Source organism: Canis aureus, chromosome 10 (assembly GCF_053574225.1).
Source record: "Canis aureus isolate CA01 chromosome 10, VMU_Caureus_v.1.0, whole genome shotgun sequence".
NCBI lineage: Eukaryota > Metazoa > Chordata > Mammalia > Carnivora > Canidae > Canis > Canis aureus.
Window position 1 is genome coordinate 21,969,844 of NC_135620.1, and position 21,435 is coordinate 21,991,278.

The 21,435-nt window shown below is 47.7% G+C and overlaps 1 protein-coding gene across 7 annotated transcripts in view; it reads right to left on the reverse strand.

Annotated features, from left to right (window-relative positions):
• P4HA2 (prolyl 4-hydroxylase subunit alpha 2) overlaps nucleotides 1–21,435 on the reverse strand; it is a 33,107-nt gene that overhangs the window by 2,148 nt on the left and 9,524 nt on the right. For 5 of the 7 annotated variants that reach the window (XM_077911596.1, XM_077911600.1, XM_077911597.1 and 2 more), the window contains 11 exons: nucleotides 21,033–21,184; nucleotides 17,896–18,033; nucleotides 14,996–15,235; nucleotides 13,355–13,548; nucleotides 12,431–12,607; nucleotides 8,579–8,649; nucleotides 8,243–8,342; nucleotides 3,346–3,399; nucleotides 2,730–2,795; nucleotides 920–988; nucleotides 487–583 (listed from right to left, as the gene is read on the reverse strand). In XM_077911596.1, the coding sequence (XP_077767722.1) occupies nucleotides 487–583; nucleotides 920–988; nucleotides 2,730–2,795; nucleotides 3,346–3,399; nucleotides 8,243–8,342; nucleotides 8,579–8,649; nucleotides 12,431–12,607; nucleotides 13,355–13,548; nucleotides 14,996–15,235; nucleotides 17,896–18,033; nucleotides 21,033–21,184 (1,358 nt within the window). Of the gene's footprint in view, nucleotides 1–486; nucleotides 584–919; nucleotides 989–2,729; nucleotides 2,796–2,844; nucleotides 2,905–3,345; nucleotides 3,400–8,242; nucleotides 8,343–8,578; nucleotides 8,650–12,430; nucleotides 12,608–13,354; nucleotides 13,549–14,995; nucleotides 15,236–17,895; nucleotides 18,034–21,032; nucleotides 21,185–21,435 lie in introns of all 7 variants that reach the window. The other 2 variants (XM_077911602.1, XM_077911601.1) reach the window with 2 other exon arrangements.

The window sequence follows — 21,435 nt, forward strand, 5'->3', positions numbered from 1 at the left end:
CTAATTTCAGCCTCCATGGTCTGGTCCCAGCCTCGAGCCTCATCTCCAGGCCCCTGTACCATAGTCCTCCCCTTACGTAAATGACAAAGGCAGCTGGTCCCCGAACCCAACATGCTGGTTCCATGTGGGCCTTGCTTGACTAGGAGACCTCTTCCCCATTCTGACTCCATTTCTCTCCCACTGCTCCCTCAGAACCCCTACCAGAGTCTACTCTTCTGGGAGCCATCCTGGGCCATAAGCAATGCTTATGTAGCTATTCTCCTCCTTGTAGCCTCCTCAGCTCTTGTGGGCATCTCTGAGAATATTTCCAACCAGCGTCCTGGCACAGAATCAGTTTTGTGGACAGCTACATGGCTGGATGAAACAACCAGTTAGCAGGAAAAAAACGAAAAACTCAAAAAGGAAGACATCTTGGCACTGTGAAAATACAGCAGCAGGTATCTCCCAAATCAGTCTGACCAAAAGTGCCCAGGCTAATCCACTTACCCCACTTGCAGCCCACAAGCACAGGACAGGCAGCGTGTCTTGTACGGTAGTCACCTTCCCCACTCCGCAGAAGGTTGTACCAGAATACAGCTGTACCCTAGGAAAAAAAGACAGCCCATCAGATAACACCTCCCTAAGCAGAAACACTCTCACTTTCCCATGTACAAAGGGACAGGACTCTGGGATTCCAACAATACAGAAGTATCCACCCTTCATGGTGGGGAGGATATTTAATAACCAAGCTTCTCCCAAAGGACTTCCCTTCCCACACCATCTCCCCAGATGGACACTAAAGCCAAAAAGTCAGAGCTCAAGCAGGAAGGGGATAAAGCCCCTCACAGTAAGAATCAAGCAGGCCAGGGAATGGAACTGAGAGACATGAACAAGGTCTGAGCTATGCTCCAAACTGTGACCCACAAAAACTAGAACTTACCTTCTTAGGCCAAATTGCAGCCCCCAGATCAGGAAAAACAGTGGCACCACCAGCTTCTACATCACTCATCTGAGAATATAAGGCAGAGAGCTTGGCCCTTGTACTCAAAGTTCTCAGAGCAAGTGAGCCACAAAGGACCCAAGTATGCAGATTACCTTTCTCTGAGCAGGAGTGACACCACTTGAAGGCTCTGGTCCACAGCTGGCCCTCCCCCCAAGAAAAGCTCATCCCATACCCTAACCCTCCTAAACCCTGCTTAATCTATGCGGTTTTATTGGGATAGTCCCATGCCAGGGGTGCTTGAGAGCCGTAGCCCTGGGGAAGACCCATATCCTGGCCATCCTCAGATGGGAACAATCTGAGACTGTACACGGAAAATGCCGGACTGATGCCTGCTCTTGAATCCCCATCCAGCCTGCGCCATACCTAAGGCACTCTGCCCTTTGAGAAGCTCTACCCTAAAGCTCCCTGCTGCTCCCAACACCATCTGTAGCCCCCACTGTGGGCTTTGTTTCTCTGGTTCTAGTGCCACCCTCACCTTCCCAGAACAGTTGTTCTCCCCGGGGCCAGCCAGGTGAGCAGACAGAGAAGGCTCCACAGGTCCTGCTTTCTCCCAGTGAGGCCTCAAACTAAGTGGAACACAAGTTCCATGGAAGGGAGGCTACATTTATGCCCACAAAGCGTGCCTCAGCTCATGCCCCAGGCACCACTTCTGTCTCAGCTGGCTGTCTTCAAGTTTTTTGTCTATAATGTAATAAAACGTGGAGTTTTAAAAATATTTCCACAGGTTGCATGCCAGACAGACTAAAGAGCACTCAACAGACATATGGTAAACGAATAAGATGAAAACCTTTGATGGCTTCTCACAGCCCTGGGGATCAAATCCAGGCTCTTTTCTAGAACCCAAAGCCCCCGTCTGTCTCAGCAGCCTCTCTCTCTCCACCCGCTCTCGTCTCAATTACTACCTCTGAGTCACACCAGTCTTCTTCCATTTTTCCAACATCCCCATCTCCTTCCCTCTTCCAGGTCTCCACACATTCTCCTCTCTGCCAGAAAGCATGTTCCACCAACAAATTTCCATTCAACCTTCAAGTCTCCACCAACATATTACTCCCCAGGGAGGCCTTCTCCGAATCTCAACCCTGAGCCACTTTTTCAAGGCATTTGTCACTATGCTAACTAAATGAATTACTGGCCCTATGGTTAAAGCAAGTCCCTCATGTTAGGCTGTAAACCCCACGAAAGACCCCACATGTCCTGCTCACTAGCATGGACATAAATCTTAACTTAAACAAGACACCAAAGGAAAAGATGGCCATGGGCTGCTGTCTCTAAGTTACCTGACAGTTTGTATGCCAATTTAGAATAGGCTAAGCAGAGGGGAAAGCAAATTGCTCCTCATATAGGATGTAAACCCAATGGCCTGTGGCTGGAGGATAGGCAGCAGATGAGAGGCAGGCCACCAAGCTCTGGGAAAACACAGGGAGCTTTCATTTAAAAGGGCCTCATGGCAGCCTCCTCACTCTTCCTCCAAGGAGGGGACTCTCCAGGGCACTCACCCCAAAAATCCTGACTAGCACTGGGCCCATCAAAAGGAGCCAGGGATATGAAAATCAGGGGTGTGGGTAAGCACACAGATGGGAACATCTGTGTCAACTCCCTACTCCAGCCAAGAAGAGTGCTGAGGGCCAGAGGGGCCCAGCCACGGAGCAACAGCTGATGGTGTCAGCCCTGACAGGAGTGGATCTAATATAGCACTCTGGCCCAGGTTCCCCGAAGGCCCATTTATTATTGCATGCATCATACTCACGTAGTTTAAGAACGTGGCCACACGATTCCCCGTCCCTAAACGCTTGAAAGCATCTTGCTCATTTTTCTATAAAATTAAGTGAGAATGAACAGGTGGACCTGGCCCCAGTACTTACATAGTTAAGAAACGTCGCTAACCTATTCCCTTCCGTTTTGAGGCCGCTGTCAAAAGGTCGCTGCAACAAATAACAACTTTCACCCACATTTGCAGATAATTCCACCCCCCAACTCACAAGACTGGGGCCAAAAGGGTCAAGGGAAGGCAATAAGCATGTATTCCATACATCAGCCTGGACCATGGGCCACGGCTGCAAAGGAAACCCTGGCCAGGGTACAGGGAAAGGGGGGGCAGGAACCAGGAACAGCTTTCACAAAGACCTAATGAGGTCCTATGCTTTACAGGGAAATAGCCAGGGTGCACTGGGTTCCACAGGCCCCAGACTTCCTGTGCCCCTTAGACTTTTCCAGTAACAAAGAGTTGGTCCTGGTAAGGTTTGCGGGGGGGGGGGGGGGGGGCGGGGTGCCTAGTATAGAGACTGAAGTACTCAGAGAAGCTCCAGCTTTTTCAAAACAGCTGGAGCAGCGCCCTCTAGAAGTAGCCATGGTTTGGGCCTTACCCTAGAGAAGTCAAAATGTGGCTCATATTGTCCTCCCATTCCATAATTAGCAACCTGGTGGGAAAGAACAGCATCAGACCTTGTCAGCAGGATGAACAGTCCTGAAGCAGCCCATCTCCCCAGGAAGACTATCTCCCCACAACAACAGAAAACACTTGTACCCCTTAATAACCAGAACCCCCAAGTGCATCTTCTCTAAGGTGGATGGTAACTATGCCCTGCCAGCACAGGCAGGCCAAATGGTTCAAATGTACCTACAGCCATGTCCAAGAGTAAGGCCACAGCATAAATGGGGTTTCCCAAACACAAGATGGGGAACCTGCAGACAGCCACTGTGGAGAAACTCCAGCCCTTTAGGGACACTCAGATGGCAGGAGAGAGAGCTTTCCTAAAGGCAGGGCGTGGCCTATGTGTTTGCAAGACAATAGGAAGGTAATCCAGAGGAAAGACAACAAACCCAAGACAGGAACTTTTTTCTTATGCTAGTTTGGGAGCTCCTCAGTACCTGACACTGCTCCTGCCACCTGTGTCACTGTGCCCTGGTTACTGTTCCTGGTGAAACTGAGCAGGGAAAATATATCCCACTCCCTTTCACAGTGGCTCACCGCATAGAGCAGTTCTGCATCCAAGTGAAACAGCAGGACAGACAGCCGACAGTGGTCCCAGTGGGAGCCTGGACCTGAAGCAGCACCTGAGCCATCTTAGCTTCAGCAACTACCAGATTGTCATTGATTAGATTATAAACTATAAACACCTGACTGAGCAGTTTATCAGCACAATCTAAGTCTTAAGTCACAAATGGTTATTCTAGCCACAGTGGTCAGAATGAGACAAAATTCAAGATGAAGTACAGAATTTGACATGGAAGCTGACAGATAAAGTGATACCACCAATGTCCATCTGGGAACATCTGGCTACTGTTTCTTTCTGAAGCCCTAAAAACCTCTGGGGCTCAGCTATTAGTCTTCAGGAAGTTGGTATGTTTTGCATATCCTTTTTGGCGATTCCAAGAGTCAGATGTGAGATTTTGTAAAACTGGAAATAATGAAGACCTATAGACATGAGGGAGAGAGAGGGAGGGGGTACTTTACAAGAAAGAAAATCCTCCTCTTTAAAAAGAAAGCAATATGCATCAAATGTGATGTAGTGCAGAATTTGGAAAGCATGATTTTCAGTGTCCACATAATTTAAAATTTTGATATGAAGAATCAGTGGATGAAAATATACTATCATAGGCTGCTTTAGCCTTCAAGATTCCTACACCAAAAATACCTGGAAATTCTATCAACAGTGTGAAGTGGCCAGGTTCAACAGGTGGCCTTAAGGCTGAACGTATATCTAAGGAGGGAAGTGCTACAGCAGTTGATAAAGTGATATTGCAAACACTTTCTTTGGGTCCCGTTGTTGAAAACTTGGAAGAAAATTTTAAACATGACTGGAATTATCATGCCAATGCACTATGCAAAATTTGATCACCGCTTACTGCTGGAACTACAGGGTATGGCTGTACTTTCTAATATTCCCATTTGTGGGATGGGATGCTTTAAACTTGTAGATCCCTCGGAGAGAAAGAAGCTGCATTGCTATAGCAGGTTCATCTTTTTAGTTTTGGGAATCACATTTGATCGTCTGCTGATACTATTGTGTCTATACTATTTATTGTCCGCAAAGAATGCAAGTGTCATAGGAACTTCTGGATTTGCAATCAGCTTCACCATCTGGGCAAACTCAGAACTTTAATAACAAGCAACTATCCATCAAACCTGATTCCTTGGCTAAAATTAACAAGTCAGGAAATGATAGGTGTTGGAGAAGATGTGGAGAAAGGGAAACCCTCTTATACTCCTGCTGACAATGCAAGGTGGTACAGCCACGCTGGAAAACCATATGGAAGTTCCTCAAAAAGTTGAAAATAGAGCTACCCTACAACCCAGCAATTGGCACTACTAGTATTTACCCCAAAGACACAAATGTAGTGATCTGAAGGGGCAGTTGCACCAATGTTTCTAGCAGCAATGTCCACAAAACCCAAACTATGCAAAGAACCCAGATGTCCATTGACAGATGAATGGATAAGGAATATATATACATACACACACACACACACACACAATGAAATATTACTCAGCCATTTTAAAAAAAGAAATCTTGCCATTTGCAATGACATGGATGGAACTGATATTATGTTAAACAAAATAAGTCTATCCAGAGAAAAAAAATTATCATATGATTTCATTCATATGCAGAATTTAAGAAACAAGACAGAGGAGCATAGGGTAAGGGAAGAGAAAAATAAAACGAAATCAGAGAGGGAGACAAACCATAAGAGACTCTTAACTCTAGGAAACAAACTGAGGGTGGCTGGAAAGGAGGTGGGGGGAATAGGATAACTGGGTGATAGGCATTAAGGAGGGCATGTAATGTAATGAGCACTGGATGTTTTATACAACTGATGAATCACTGAACTCTGCCTCTGAAACTAGTAATATACTATATGCTAATTAACTGAATTTAAATTTATAAATAAATAAATCCCCCACCCCCTCCCCCCACAAGAAAACTGATTCCTGTGAGGAAGCATTCATTTGAATCTTTAGATGTGTTGTTACGAAATTAGAAGAGCCAGTCATTTGAAAAATGGGTAATTTATGATACTGAGATCAGAGTGAAGACCAAAAACAATGGTCAGAAATTACTCTTTTAGAAAGGCTGAGACATCCAATCAGAAGTGCCCTCAATCTTAGAGAATTCCTTCAGTGTAGCATCAGACAAGCCTTCATCCAATTCATAAGAAAGCCTCAATTGCTCTTTTTTTTCCCAAATGATCTAGTGCAAACACATCAACTTCAGATGAAAGAGTGTCAACAGGGAGCAGAAGAACCAACTCCTTTCCAGATCCCTAACATTCTGAGGGACCATGGAGTACAGGCTCTTGCTAGTGCCTAGGCACTGACTATACTTCAACCAATCCACAACAAATAAGCACTTAGAAGAAGGTGCTGACACCCAGGTTCCTGTCCCCCAGACCATGTAGGGTCAGGTCAAAGCTTTCAACACTGTTGGCTGGCAAAGGAAATGCCAAAATAGTTCGAAGAAGAAGGCAAACAAAAATAGGGTTTCAGCCCCTAGACAGCTATAGTCTGGGTCTTCCAGAAGAGCCTTGATTTTAAGAGTCCCTCCACAGGGAGTCCTGGCATTCAGATCCCACTCATTACTGACCTACAACATGATGAGCCAAACAAGATGGAGCCAGGGTTGTGGCAGAGAAGCTAGTCCAAGTTTTATACTGCCTTCTCAGCTGCATGTGAGATAGGGTACAGAGGGTATAGCCCGGGAGCCAGCCAAGATGGCAACAGGGGCATAGATCCCATCTAGTCTTCTCAGCCCATTGGTCCAGAGTATGGAATTAGCCAATCAAGCAGAATGCTGTCCTCCATGGTGGCCATGAGAGTCCTAACACTGGCTCTGAGAGTGGCAGATGTGTTAACAACAACAGATATGCTCCATGAAGATATGAATCACAACAATGCCAACAGAAATGAACTTAGTGCAGTGAGAATCTCTACTGCTCTTGAAATGGTGCAAGTGGGAGATGTGGCAAAAGCTCCCTTCGATGTACTTGTTTATAGAACTACTTTAAAATTAAATTAAGTTTGTGGTGCCTGTGTGGCTCAGTCGATTAAGGACCCAATTCTCGATTTCGGCTCAGGTCACGATCTCAGGGTCATGAGATCAAGCCCCATGTCACGCTCTGTGCTTAGCACGGAGTCTGCTTGAGATTCTCTCTCCCTCTGCCTCTGCCCCTCTCCCTGCTTGTACACATACCTGCACAGTCTCTCTCAATAAATAAATATTTTAAAAGAAATGCCAAAAAGAAAGAAAAGAAAAGAAAAGAAAGAAAAGAAAAGAAAAGAAAAGAAAAGAAAAGAAAAGAAAAGAAAAGGAAAGGAAAGGAAGAAAGAAAGAGAAAGAAAGAAAGAAAGAAAGAAAGAAAGAAAGAAAGAAAGAAAGAAAAAAGAAAGAAAAGAAAGAAAAAGAAATGCCAGTGAAACTTCTCTGGAGGTGTCTCAGGTCAACACTTTACAACAGAACCCAGATGTTCCAATGTTCAGAAGGGAGCATGGCCAAAACTGATTTTTTTTTTAAGATTTATTTATTCATGAGAGAGAGAGAGAGAGAGAGGCAGAGACACAGGCAGAAGGAGAAGCAGGCTCCATGCAGGGAGCCTGACATGGGACTCAATCCCGGGTCTCCAGGATCACACCCTGGGCCGAAGGCGGCGCTAAATCGCTGGGCCACAGGCGCTGCCCCCAAAACTGATTTGAACTCAATATATACCAGAGGATACATTATTAGGAGCTCTACCCAGCTGCCATGTCTTCACAATCACCTTTGAAATAAAGGCAGAAAGCCAGGGTTCCGAAGGGGCTACTTTGAAAAAAGCTCCTCACTCTCATCAGCCTCTTCAGACCTCACTTTTTCTACCAATGGATCACAGAACCCTTTATTTACCTCTAAGTGCGTATGAACCATAGGCATCAGAACTATGACCTTTGCAGATATTTATAACTCTCTTAGCAGTGTCTCTAAAACAACTCAGGATTTCAGCTTCCATAGTCAAGAGAGACAAATGGGTCTGCCATGCCCACCACTGAACCCTAGCTCCTAGTATGATACTCAGCACACAGAAGACAACCAATATCTGTTGAATGATAACTGATGGAATGACAGTAGGCATGCTTAATTCTGGCTTCCCTGTGTGAGGTCACTCCATATTCACAGCACTGTGCAGTCACATAGTTCACTGGGAAAGCTCCCCAACGCCTGGCTTGGGGCACCCTGGGAGACCATCTGCCCAGAAATGTTCCCACTTCCCAACTATAGGGGCCAGGCGTACCTGCAGCAGTTCTGCAGTCTTTACTGTCAGTCCTGTGATGTGCTGCATCCGAAGATTCACTCGAGCCACAACAGGGTCATCATCTTCCTCCAGCCACGAGCTAAGCCAAGAAAAGGAAAGTGGAGAAGGTAGCTTAGATGAGGTCTTACACTCTCCCCCTAGAGTCAGGGCCAGGACTACCAGGCAACACAGGTGTGTATTCTAAGTAGGGAAATACCAGCAAGTAGAACAAGCCAAGCCAAGCTCCCTTCAGTAGAAACTAGGAAGCCCTGTAGATAGGGTTTGAGCAGCCATCATCCCCCACTCCACCCCACCCCCACCATCATCTCTGCTAACCTTTTGGAAACTCTGTAGCTGGCAACAGTGAGGACGCCTGTCTTGGGATCACGGACAGTGGCTCGTGCAAGCTGGAAGGCAGGAAGAGAGGGCAGACTTATCTTTCTTTGCCTTGAGTGTTTTCCTAGAGAGACCGGGACCAGATCTGCCATTCAGACCAACTGGGAAAACAAGTTTTTCAGGCAGTGGCCCTAGACAAGGCACCATGATCCTGCAAGCCAGGGAAAAGCAGTAGTCTGAGGCCTCCACATTCCTGTTCTGCTGTGAGACCCTGGCCATTGCCATGCTCAGTCACTGCCGAGCCCTGCTCCCACCCAGGTCTGTGCTGTCTGCAGAATTATGCCTATGGAGTCTCCTTTGTCCATTCACCCATCTGCCTGGACAGATTGCCTTCTCACCAGGCATACATACCGCCCCTGCCTGAGCACCACCTTTGCTTGACCTGGTCCTTTTGAACCACAGCGACCTTCTCTGCCAAGAAACTATGATCCTGCTGCAGCACCTCCCACTGGGCTTCCACCGCTGTGAAGAGCAAAGAAGGGAGGCACACTTTCTATTCAGCAGCCTCACAAGATCAGATGGTAGAATCTAGAAAGGATCATACAGGCTGAAATATGTGACCTGCTGCCTGGAAGCCACTTATCTCACATGTATGCTAATGTACACACATCCACCAACACCCCTAACCTACCTCAGAGGCTCTGAATCTCCACAGACAGGTACAGTGATGCTCCCAGGAAGCACCTGATACTCAAAGCCATCTCTGCCATGATTCAGCTGTGTACTGTCCTAATGACCTCACATGGGTGGAACCAAAGACCCAGATACCCCCACCCCTACAGCACTTCCCCTTAATTTCCATAAATACTTAATGAGCACCTACTACGTGGCCGGCACTACACCGGGTGACCAAGACATGGGCCCTGTCCTCGTGCAATTCCGTCAAGTGGGGAAGGCAGAAAACTAGCTGCCCAACTGCAGCCCAACATGAAAAGAGCGGCAAATGGAGTCAGTTTAATGTCTGCAGGAGCTCAGTCTATACTATACTCAGGAATGGTCAGGGGGAGATCACCTAGCTGAAATATGTGCCGGGTAAGCAGGAGTTAGCCAAGTAGGGGAACATGACAGGAACAGGGAAGGAACAGCAATGCTGAGGCCCAGGGATGAAAGTGGGTGTGTGATACCATGACTGTGGATTAGATGTTAGAGGAAAGAGATGAGAATAGGCCAAAGAGGCAAGTGGGGACTGGGCCTGGAAGCAACTTTGTGGCAAATAACAAACAGAGAAGGCAGGTAAGGCACACTCACAATCAGAATGTGGACACCTCTGGGAAAGCTGAGTAACGTAGGGCAAAAGTGGTAACAAGGCAGCCAGCGAGGAGCTCAAGCAGAGATCAAGGCAAGAGTTGATGGTAGAAGGGATGGAGAGATGTGGCTGGATCAGAAGATTGGCCAGGAGATCCCGTAACCAGGATGCTGCGCTACTGCAGCAATTTCTGGGAACCCAACAGTGTGCCCAGGGCAGAGGGCTTCCCCAAGCTCCTGTGTACGATTCCTCCTGATGACAAGTGCGGCTGCAGCCAAACCCCCTCCAAATATCGGAGTCTCAACACTGGCTTGACATCCACAAGGAGGCTGTGGGGAAGCTGTGTTCTGCTCCCAGAGACAGGCAGAGCTATTCTGAAAGCAGGCCAAGGACCTAAAAAAGCAGCTGCCAGGCATTCCCTGCAGACTAAGGTAAGCTCATGGGCCCTACTTCAAAGCCAGAATAGCATGTGTCCCTCACAGGCTCCAGAAAGGAGAGGTCAGCTTGTAGTGGCTCATGTCATGGCTTCAATTCAAAGACAAGTTCTCCCAACACTCTCCCCACACTGCCCCTGCCACACACATATGCACACACAAACCCCACATGAATACACACACAGAAATGTTTCAGTGCCTTGGCCTGAGGGACAAGTGAGGAATCTCTCAAAAGGTCCTGGCATAACAAAGCTCTCTCGCCTGACAACCAGGGAAACAGTTTTCTTCCTTGGAGGACTTTGCAGCTGACCCAGGGAGTGGAAAGGGTGGGTCTGGGTCCCCATTCTCCACACACTTTGGCTAGACCATCCCTCAGCAACCTCAATGATTGATTCTGGGCACTAGATGTCCTTGTACCTCAAGCCAAGGTCACTTCAGGATGAGGTGCAGAGGCCAGGATAGGAACCTATTTTCCATCTCCCCACGAGTGTAGGACCTCTTGCTACTACAAGTCTATTAGAAGCAGAGTAATAGGGGATCCAGCTAAATCTCTCCCTCCCCCCCTTGCCGCCCTGTAATCACCAGAGATAGGAAAAGGGTGTGCACATGGCAGGAACTGGTTCTCTTTAAATGACGTCAAATGTGAACAAATCTTCCATGAACCAGAAATACAAAAATAATTTTATAGCCTGATGACGTACGTACAAAACAAACAGCCAACTGCATACTTAGCAGTGAAATAACAGAGGAATCCCCAGGAAATTCAGAAACAAGACCAGGATGCCAACAGTTAACAATGCTCAAAGAGTTCTGAGCAGTTCAACAAGATGATAAAAACAATGGAACCATAATGATTAGGAAGGAGAAAACAAAATTTTCCTTATTTGTAGCTGATGATCATGTCTGAACAACCCAAGAGAATCAGCTAAAAATCAAAAGAGGAAAAGTAAGTTGAACAAGTGGCAGCAATCTGCACAGATCTGTTTGCTTGTGGGTAAAATGAAGACAGTGACACAACACAGTGTGCTTAACAGACATGATACTTAATATATGTTAAGCACTTAGAATAGGGCCTGTCACACCTAAGAATTCAGGAACACAGGGGCAGCAGGGTGGCTCAGTCGGTTAAGCATCCAACTCTTGATTTCAGCTCAGGTCATGATCTCAGGGTTGTGAGAAGGAGCCCTGAGAAGGCTCCGCGCTCAGCGGGAGTTTGAGATTCTTTCCCTCTAACCTCCCCCCACCACATTCAATCACATGTGCTCTCAAAAAAATTAATTCAAAAAAAAAAAAAAACCTCAATAAACATTAGCTGTGGGGGATCCCTAGGTGGCTCAGTGGTTTAGCGCTGCCTTTGGCCCAGGGTGTGATCCTGGAGTGCCTGGATCGAGTCCCACGTCAGGCTCCCTGCATGGAACCTGCTCCTCCCTCTGCCTGTGTCTCTGCCTTTCTCTCTCTCTCTGTGTCTCTCATGAATAAATAAATAAAATTAAAAAAAAAAACATTAGCTGTGACTATAAAATATATTTTATAATCAATACTTCAATATATAATAGTAAACTAATACAACATAACCAGTAAAAATATGGTAATTAAAAAAACAACAAAAAACATACCTAGGAATAAACTTAACAAGAAATATACTAGGCATTTATGAAAAAGTTTACAAGATATAAATAAATGGAGAGACCTGGAATGCTTGTGAATGAGAAGACTGCATACTGTTCTTCCTCCAAGTCAATCACTTCTTCACAGTACTAACTGGGACCTCCATATGACCCAGGCTGGCAGCATCTATGGCAGTTCCCCCAAAACTCACTCACACACCAGTCCCCACCAGGTGAGCTGACACTTCCTGCTGTGGACAGGCCCTGCTCCCAAGGAGTCCTTCTGTCATAGCACTTGGCTGTCCACACTGGTTTCTTCAGTTTTCCTTGCCACTGGACCATGAACCCAGAAAGTCATAGTGAGTCTGCAGTACCAGAGCACCTAGACAGCAGACTTGTGCTAGGTATCAGCAAAGGCCAGAAGAGTAAGCAAACAAACCACCCCATGATACACCCCATGATACAAGGGATTAGGCACCCAGGAAGGAACTGCAGAGATACCTACTTTGGGTTTCGCGATCTCCTTGATCCTCTCGATTTCCTCATCAGACATGACATCATAATACCTGACGATATGCGGGCTGTCCCACTCATCCTCCTCTTTGAAGGGGGCGATGAGCAGCTGTGGTGTCCTGTTGCCATGGTGGTACCTACAGAAAAGCCTCTTCTGCCTCCGGGGAGTCTAGGGAGCATACACAGCAATAGGCTCTGAGCATAGTGAGTCCTAATCCCGGGTCCCAGGCTGGCTGGCTGGCTGGCTGGCTGCAGGTATAGGTCTCACACCCCATGTCCAGCAGCTGTCCCTCCTGCCCCACCACAGATAGAAACAAAAGCCTTTCAGCTTGAATGAGAGAAATGATACCCTATAAATCATGTCATGTTTTCTCTCTTGCAAGGTCCTGTGGCACAGGATAATCCCTGATCCTTCTCACAGAGATATGAGTAAGTCAGAAGGGCTGAGGCATGAGAGAGGCCATTCTAGGTAGAGAAGCCACTGGGAGGAATGTAGATATGCAGGGACAAGGCCCAGAAATCATCTCATACCTGAGCCTCCTGAGGAAGCACTAGGATCCCAGGACTTTCGAAAATCAGTGACACCAGAGACTAAGACTAAGCCGTTAGGTACTGCTGCGTCTTAACCAGAGACCACAGTTTCCCATGGGGCACATCCACACCCATGGTTTTCCTCACAGCAGGAGTTGATCAGAAGGTAGGCATGTTGGGGTAGGGAGAGGAACTCAGAAATAACTTAGAGGATCTGAACTCTGCCTGGGACATCAGGGGAGCAATATCCCATCCTGCACCTCAGAAAACACCCACCCATCAGTCTCACCAGACACTACAAAGAACTGGAGAAACATCCTCCCCAAATCTGTCCATCCAGAGCCAAAGTCTAGGTCCGTATGTGGGACCTGGCCATGTGTCTCACCAGTTTGACACCCTCCCCACGACAGAGGCTCTCATAAACATCCCTCTCAGGCAGGTAGTCCACAGGCCTCTCATAGATGCTTTCCTGCGTGGCCAGTCCAGCTTCTGTCTGATTTAATAACATTTTTTCTCTTTCTTCCTCCAGCAACCGTTCAAAGTACCGCAGATTCCCTCCAGCTCGTTCATGGCTTGGGTCTTAGAAAGAGCAGAGAACAAGAAGGGAAAGGAAACCACAAACATCTGTTAGGTCATTTAAAGACATTACTCTGTAAGTGGTTTTCTCTCCCAGCAGCTCATTTGCACACAGCATTTTGCTTTCCACGGCACCTAACCAGGGCTCACCGGTCAAAGCAGAAAAGCCAATATGGGTCTCCCCACTCCGTCAGAGATGGGAAGGGAACAACAGAGGGGGTTGCTTAGCCAGCCGCACAGGGGGCCCTCCTCTCAGACCTCCCTGGAGGGCCCAAGGGCACAGGTTGAGAAAAGCACCCAGACTCCTGCCGCCTCCTCCACACTTGGCTGTGAGTCAGTTCATCCATCCCCGAGAGTACATCCATTACTGGTGACCACATCATATGCTGGCCACAATGAGAAGGCAGGCTGAAATTCTGGCAAAAAGAACAGCCACGTGACAATGCCATAGCTTCATTGTGTGGGCCTCCCAACACAAAGGAGCAAGCTTGGCAGGATTACTGTGCCACTCCATAGATGAGGAAACCAAGGCTCAAAGATATTAATAGATTTAGGTTAAGGTTATACTGAACAGGAAGCTAGGCGTCCTGACTCCCAGGACATGGCTCTTACTAACATGATAGCATCTACAAAGCTCTCTTCCCATATCAGTCTTGCAGGACACTTTTATGGTAGCTGGCATCATATCAGACTCAAGTCCTGTGAAAAGCAACAGCAAAAGAAAGTCTTTGCTAATCTGTGAAATTCCAGATTATGACAATCCCATATATTAGTAAGAGGTGGATAGGACAGATAGGTTTTAAAGACACAGTGCTGGGCAGTCTGGGCGGCTCGGCGGTTTAGCGCCACCTGCAGCCCAGGGCACGATCCTGGAGACCTGGGATCGAGTCCCATGTCAGGCTCCCTGCATGAAGCCTGCTTCTCCTTCTGCCTCTCTCTCTCTCTCTCTCTCTGTCTCTCATTAATAAATAAAATCTTTAAAAAAAATTGAATAAAGACACAGTGCTTTTAATCTACTTCAGTCCAACACCACAAGACACTTAAAATACTAATGCTATAGCAAGTTCCCAGGAAGACCTCAGACCTCTAAGGGGTCAGGCCATGGTCACTGCAGTCATTCTGTAGCACAACTTGCCTTCTGAGCTCCTTCTGACAATGTGAAGGCTCACCCTGCAGAGTGGCAGATGCACTGCAGCACTGGATTCCTATTTTAAAAGGGAGTGTGCAGAGCCACAGGTCAGAGTGTATCCATAAGCAACTGGGCAAGGGTTAAGGCCAGCAATGAGGCAAATAAAGAGCTAACTGGCAGCTAGAATGGGCCTGAAAGCAGTAAGGCATTAGTCACTGGCCAGGCTCCAACCCAGGAGAGGGGCCAAGTTGTGGCTGATAGAATGACCAGTTCTCTGTCCAGCCCCGCATTGGCTCTGACCTTCCCCTAGAACTTCCTTACCAAGAGAGAGCAGGCGGCGGGTAAGCTCCAGGGCACGGTGCAGGTCACCCAACTGGAAGACAGCATAGCTCAGGTAGTCTAGCACCTGGGCCTTGGATGTGGTGGCCTCCTCTCCAGCATCGAGCTGCTTCAGTACCTGCTCCATCCACAAGACTGTGTGGTAATAGTCACCTTCATTATAGGCTGAGCGGCCCATCCCAAAGCAGTCATCCACACTCAGCACGGCCTGGTACTTGGTTCCTGCAGCAGGAGAAGCAAACAGTCAGGCTCTAAAGAGCCTCTGGGCTAGGGAGAATGATTCCCACACTGAGGAAGCCTGGGTCATGGGGAGGGGGGCATGATCCCAGCAGAGTCAGGGCTTTACACCATGCACTTCAAAGTGAGCACAACCAGGCTGGGCCTGCCTTGGACTGGGGTTTGCAGCCAACGTCCTGGCCACAGACTCCCCTTCTCCCATGTTGTGAAGAAGCCCAAGAAATAGTAGTATACAAGAGAATATGAAGGTCCTGTGAGCCACAGAGGAGATGTCTGCTGGGCAGCTGGCCATATGAGTCTGGAAGGTAGAAAAATCAGTTGAATATAAAAAACAGAACTGGGACGCCTGGGTGGCTCAGCGGTGAAACATCTGCCTTTGGCTCAGGGTGTGATCCTGGAGTCCCAGGATCGAGTCCCACATCGGGCTCCCTGCATGGAGCCTGCTTCTCCCTCTGCCTATGTCTCTGCCACCCTCTCTTTGTGTTTCTCATGAATAAATACATAAAATCTTAAAAAAAAAAAAAAAAAACAGAACTTAAGTGGCAGCTAAAGGCATGGATGAGTACAAGCAGTTCCAGCAAGAGTGTGAGGAAACAGTAGAGAAAGTGGCTAAAGCCAGAACCTTACAGACCACCTAGAGAGATAGGACAAAGAGTAACAATGAGAAGGACCTAAGAGGTAGCACAAACAGAGCAAGAATGGTGGGACAGATGCCAAGAGAGGTCAGAGCCAAGACTGCAGTGCCAGCTTTGACCACTAGGTGGCGGGGACATTGCTGAGCATCAATTCTGCAGGTCCTGTGACCCACCACAAGTTATTTGCCATGAGCTCAACACTGGAAAGTGACCTTGAAGATAGTCTTAAGTCAAGAAGGATGAAATATAATATGCTACCTATAGGAAAAATGTAGGATTTAGGGTAGGGGTAAGATGAGAGGGACCATGAGTGTATTCCTCAGGGAATGATGAAAAAGCAGGCCCCTTGCGGAGGTAGAATTCATAGGCCTCAGGATTCTGACTTGGGCTGCCAATGGATGGAAGTACTTTTGCTCAGGCAAGGGGGGAGTAGACATTTCAAAAGGCAATGGAGGATTTCAGTTTGGAACATGTGACCTTTGAGGAGCCCAGAGAACACCCAAGTAGAGATGCCCCACAGGCATTTGCCCTCACTGGTTGGAAGCCTTGGCGATAAGCCTTGAGAGGTAACACAGATGTGGATGTCATCCATATACATGTGATGGAAATGGCTGGGCTCACCTGGAGAAGGTGCTTAGGGAAAATTCTATGTAAGGGAATCCTGGGGATTAACTCCCTTCCACCCCTCCCTGCCTCTCCAGGACATGCAAGGGTCTGTTAACTGAACGTACAAGGTCAATGCTTAAGTGTGTCTCCCTCATCCTAACAATCACTCTACAGCTACAAGGTGAACACACCCTGCAGGTGCCCTGAGGGGCCTTCTCTCACTGGCTCCATGACCTGGCTTGATCAAACATGACTGAGGCAGAAGTATAAACTCTTTCCCTTCCCTCTGGCTCACCATACTCCTCAGCACTAGAACTCCAGGCCTTGACGAGCTGACAGACAATGCCTCTTTCTCCCACACTTTGTGATTCCTGGTTTGTGCCTCCTCCGGGGTCCCCATGGGCAAGTAGCATCCAAAGTCTAATAGGGTCTAACTGAACCACTGGGTTTAGTGGCCTCTAACAGTCCCCCAAACCCAATATATCTTCTTGTAAGCATACTGAGGCAATGAGGAGAAAGGGGCCTGTTTAAAAAATAAATAAAAATAAATTTAAAAAAGATAGTAGAAAGCCAAAAAGAGAAGCAATAGAGATCAGTGCCCCAGAATTCAAAGGAGAGAGAACATCAGGAAGACCGGAACAATGAAGGTGCCAAATACTACTGAAAAATTAAAGAACATTATCCCTGAAACTCATCCACTGGCTTAGCAGCTGAGTGGCCACTGGTGACTTGGCAGAGGCAGGATCATTGGAAAGTGGGCAAAGAGGCCAGACTCTGCGTGTTCAGGAGGACTCAGGAAGCAAGGAACTGAAGAGCGTGTGGATGACTATCCAGCAGCCTAGCCAGGTTAGGCTAAGCAAGAGATCATTGAACAGCAGAGACTCAAAGGGCCTTAGATCCTGAGGGAGGGGTTTGTAAGATGAATAAGAACCCAGGGTGTGTGTGAGCTCAGGGGGAAGAGCCAAGTGGGGTAGGCCAAGAATGAAATGGGTATAGGCTTATAACTGAGGACACACAGGACACAGGGCTAAATCCAGAGATCAGCCTTTGTCAAAAAGAAGTCAGAGGGTGTGGGGACAGAAGCAGGTCTAGAAGCAGATCTAAGTGGTGCTCTGGGGGCAGAGGCCAGGACGTCCTGAACAGCAGCCTTGGGCTTCTCTTAGAAGAGAAAGGAGAAGGTGTGAGAGGAAGAGGAAGGAGCTGAGGGGAGATGGCTGTCATGGGGCGGTAGGGGGTGGGGGAAGACGGACCTGGCACCAACTGGAAACCCAAATGAGCATCACTGCCAACAGTGATGGTGTGCCTGAGGGTAGAGACCACAAGATGGCAGTGGCTCCAGCCCTATCCAGACGCCATAGGAGACACACATGCATGGATGGGCAAAGCCTGAGGTGGTTAAGGTACCTGGAAGTTGCCCTTTGGAAATTGTGTCTGGATCCAGCTTGTATGTGTCCTGAAGTCTCATCAGGGCCTTGGCAGCTCCCATTTCGTCCTCGTCCGTGGGGAAGAACTGCCGCTGCACAGAGAGGTTGGCAATAAAACCTTCCAAATGAGAGTGAGAACAGGAAGTTACCCTTGATCCAAGGGCACAATTCCACCTGGGATCAGAAAGGTATCCACGGGACAGTTTCTCCCTGCCCCTTCCCTCAAAGGCTGTTTCCCCTTCCTCCAAGAAGCCCTCCCTGATGACTCCAGTCCATGGAGATCTCTTTCTTCCTCCTCACTGTACGGAATGCCTGTACTACTCATTTGGAATTGAACAAAGATGGCCCCACAAACTGGTTAGCAGGTCTGAGAGTCTTGGCTCCAAAGTGCTCAGTCAGATCTGGAGGAGATAGAAGAGACAGAGGACAGAAATGGTAATTGAAAAGGACTCAGGGAAGATCTGTTGATCACTTAATGGAAAATGAATCACATGGAAAACCTTGATCCAGGATCATTGCAGGGGGCAGAGGGCCAGAAAAAACAGACCATCCGGCCCACATTCCAGGTCACGAAGCCCAAGTGACAGAGGTGATTAACTCAGGGAACCTAGCTAGACACTCATTATTGACCACTGGCACTTATCATCCAGAAAGGTAATGATGACAGTCTCAGAGGGGATCTGGTGCTGTCTCCACCACCCAAATTAAGGACTAGGGGACCATCTGGCCAGAACAAGCACTGAGGTGGGCTGCTCAAGCCCAGCATGGTACCGTGAGAGATCACACTAGCTCTTGTTCTTGCTCTCAAGAGGACTCCTACTACTCAAATCTGCAATGAATTCAAAAGGCATGAGCTCTCTGAATGTAGTGCTCAAGACCATAGCCTGGAACCTAGGCTAGTCCCTGACCAAAGAAATATCCAAGGAGGCTGTTCGAGGACTCCAAGCCCTGGCTCTGAAGCAAGACATGCACTCTTACAATCTCAGGACTCCAGGTGGAGGCCAGGCCCTCTCAAACTGATTCAGGGGTTTTAATTCTGACTGTGAACTAAGAATTGGGAGGGGAATGCCATGGCCCCTTCTTTCCTGGCCTCTTCCTCAGGGCAGCAGCACCCACAGCCACCTACTCTCAGGACCTCAGGCTCAAACACCCACTTCAAACCATGCCAAACCCAGGCACCAAGAAGCTGTAATCCTGCTTTTCTCCTGGCTGCACAGTCAGGGATTCTAAAGAGTCTGGAATTCAGGAAAAAGAAAACATGCCCCCAGAAAAAGCCACACCGTCAGCAAGTCCCCCTCATCTCAAGTCGGAGGTAAAAACAACCTATTGCTCTCTGGGCCAGTCCTGTCTGCCTTCTGTTAATTATAAGGTTTTCTAAAAGAACCAGATGTTGACGGGGGCTGAGGGGGCAGGGGGGGGAGCTGGTGGTGGAAAGCAAGACCAGGGAGCGGAAGGTCATCCCGGAAGGCAGGCTTATTCTACTGCAGTGCAATGCCTGCCCGCAGAACAGCCAGTTCTGAGCTACAGCCCCAGGCTGGAAGACAGGGGGCTGGGAAAGGCAGCCATGGCTTCTGGAGGCGGTGAGCTCACTGGGCACAGTTCCAGCCTGGCTGAACTCACCAATCCCTCCCCAGAGGCCACCCTGCCCCCAGCCAAGCCCAGCCCAGTCTGGCCACATGGGCTGAACTGCCTCAGCCAGAGACAACTAGTCTGAAGTTAATCAGAACTCCCAACTCGGGGAGAAGAGTCACTGAGTTCAGGAGACTGAGCCCCAGGCTGGAGTCAGGAGGGCCCGCAAACATGCCTGCCTGACCATCTCCTGCTGAGAGGAAAATGTTAGAGCATAGAAAAATACCAGCATAGTCAAAGACATTAAGCACAGTTAAACTTTGAAAAATTTCATACTCTGACTTCCAAATACCACTTCTAGGGATTTAAACTAAGAAAAATAATCAAAGGCAAGGCATAAAGATGTATATGCACAATTGCTGATAATTTACAAACCCCACATCCACTAACTTGACCAGTTTTATACTATATCTGCATGACTTTACCGTACAGCCATTAAAGTCATGTCGTATAACATTTAACGGACATATAAAGAAGCTGAAAATTTCAGGAAAACACTGTATGCTTATGGCACAAATCTGCCTACAGATAGGTTTTCTCTAAAAGTTATGAATGGGAATGGATTTAGATGAGACCCATAATCCCTGGCTTACAATGGCCCCATCACCCAGCCTGACTCACTTTTTGTTAATTCATTTGGTCCCTCAAAGCAAGTGAGTCTGCATTTCCTGCAAAATATGAATGGGTCCATTTCTTCTTTTAATGTAAATTCAAGTGTAGGAAGACTGGAATTTTAATAGTGCTGATCACTAGACAACTGGTTAAGAATTCTAATTTTCAAGGTGCCTGGGTAACTCAGTTGGTTAAGCATCTGCCTTAAGCTCAGGTCATGATCCCAGGGTCCTGGCATTGGGCCCTATATCAGACTCCCTGCTCAGCAAGGAGTCTGCTTCTCCTCTTCTCCCTCTGCCCTTCTCACCTGCTCATGCTCTCTCTAAAATAAATAAAATCTTAAAAAAAAAAAGAATTCTAGTTTTCTTACATTATTTTGTTTTCTAACTTTTCTACAAGAACACATTAGTAAAGCATTATTTAGAGAAGTATTTAAGGGTGCCTGGGTGGCTCAGTCAGGAGAGTCTGCCTTGGGCTCAGATCCTGATCCCTGATCCCATACTGGGCTCCCTGCTCTGCAGAGTTGGGGGGGCTACTTCTCTCTCTCTCCTGCCCGAAGTTCCCCTTGCTTGTGTGCGTGTTCTCTCTCTGTCAAATGAATAAAATCTTTTTAAAATAAATAAATGAATATTTTTTAAAAAGGAAATGAAAACACTAGGAAAAGGCCAGAACTGATTATTCTCACATATTAAAAACAAAGACAGCCTAATGCTGTCCCTACAGAGAAGGGAGATGGCTACAGGAGTGGCAGTGTGCATATTCCCACACTCCCCGTGCCCACCAACACCCCACACCCAGGACAAACTCAGACACACACTCCCCAGACACAGGCACAGGGACATTCTGGCTCCCAAGCACCTGCTCACCAGTCCTCACCTGCAGCCGAGTTCTGCAGGACCAGATCCTCCAGTGCAGGCCAGTCTGTGTTGAGCCGCTTCACAAGTTTATAGGCATTCACGGGGTGAGCCAGGTAACCTTCAGGGTCAGCAGCTGACTTGCTGGTCAAGGCTTCCATCTTGTTGGCCCAGCTGTGGAAACAGAGGAAAAGGAAGACTAACACGCCCCCCCACACATATACCAGTCTTGACCAGTAATTTTGCTGGTGAGATTCAGGACTCTTTTCAGTGGAGAGGCAATAAAAAATGAACACGCAACTCCTCACTGACACTTGCAGTTCCTTAATCTAGAGAAGAGGTGAGAATCCCAATGTACATAAAAAGGCTTTTAAATAGGGAAACTAAGGTGTCCTCAGCCCATGCCTTGAGCCATTCTGGGGGAC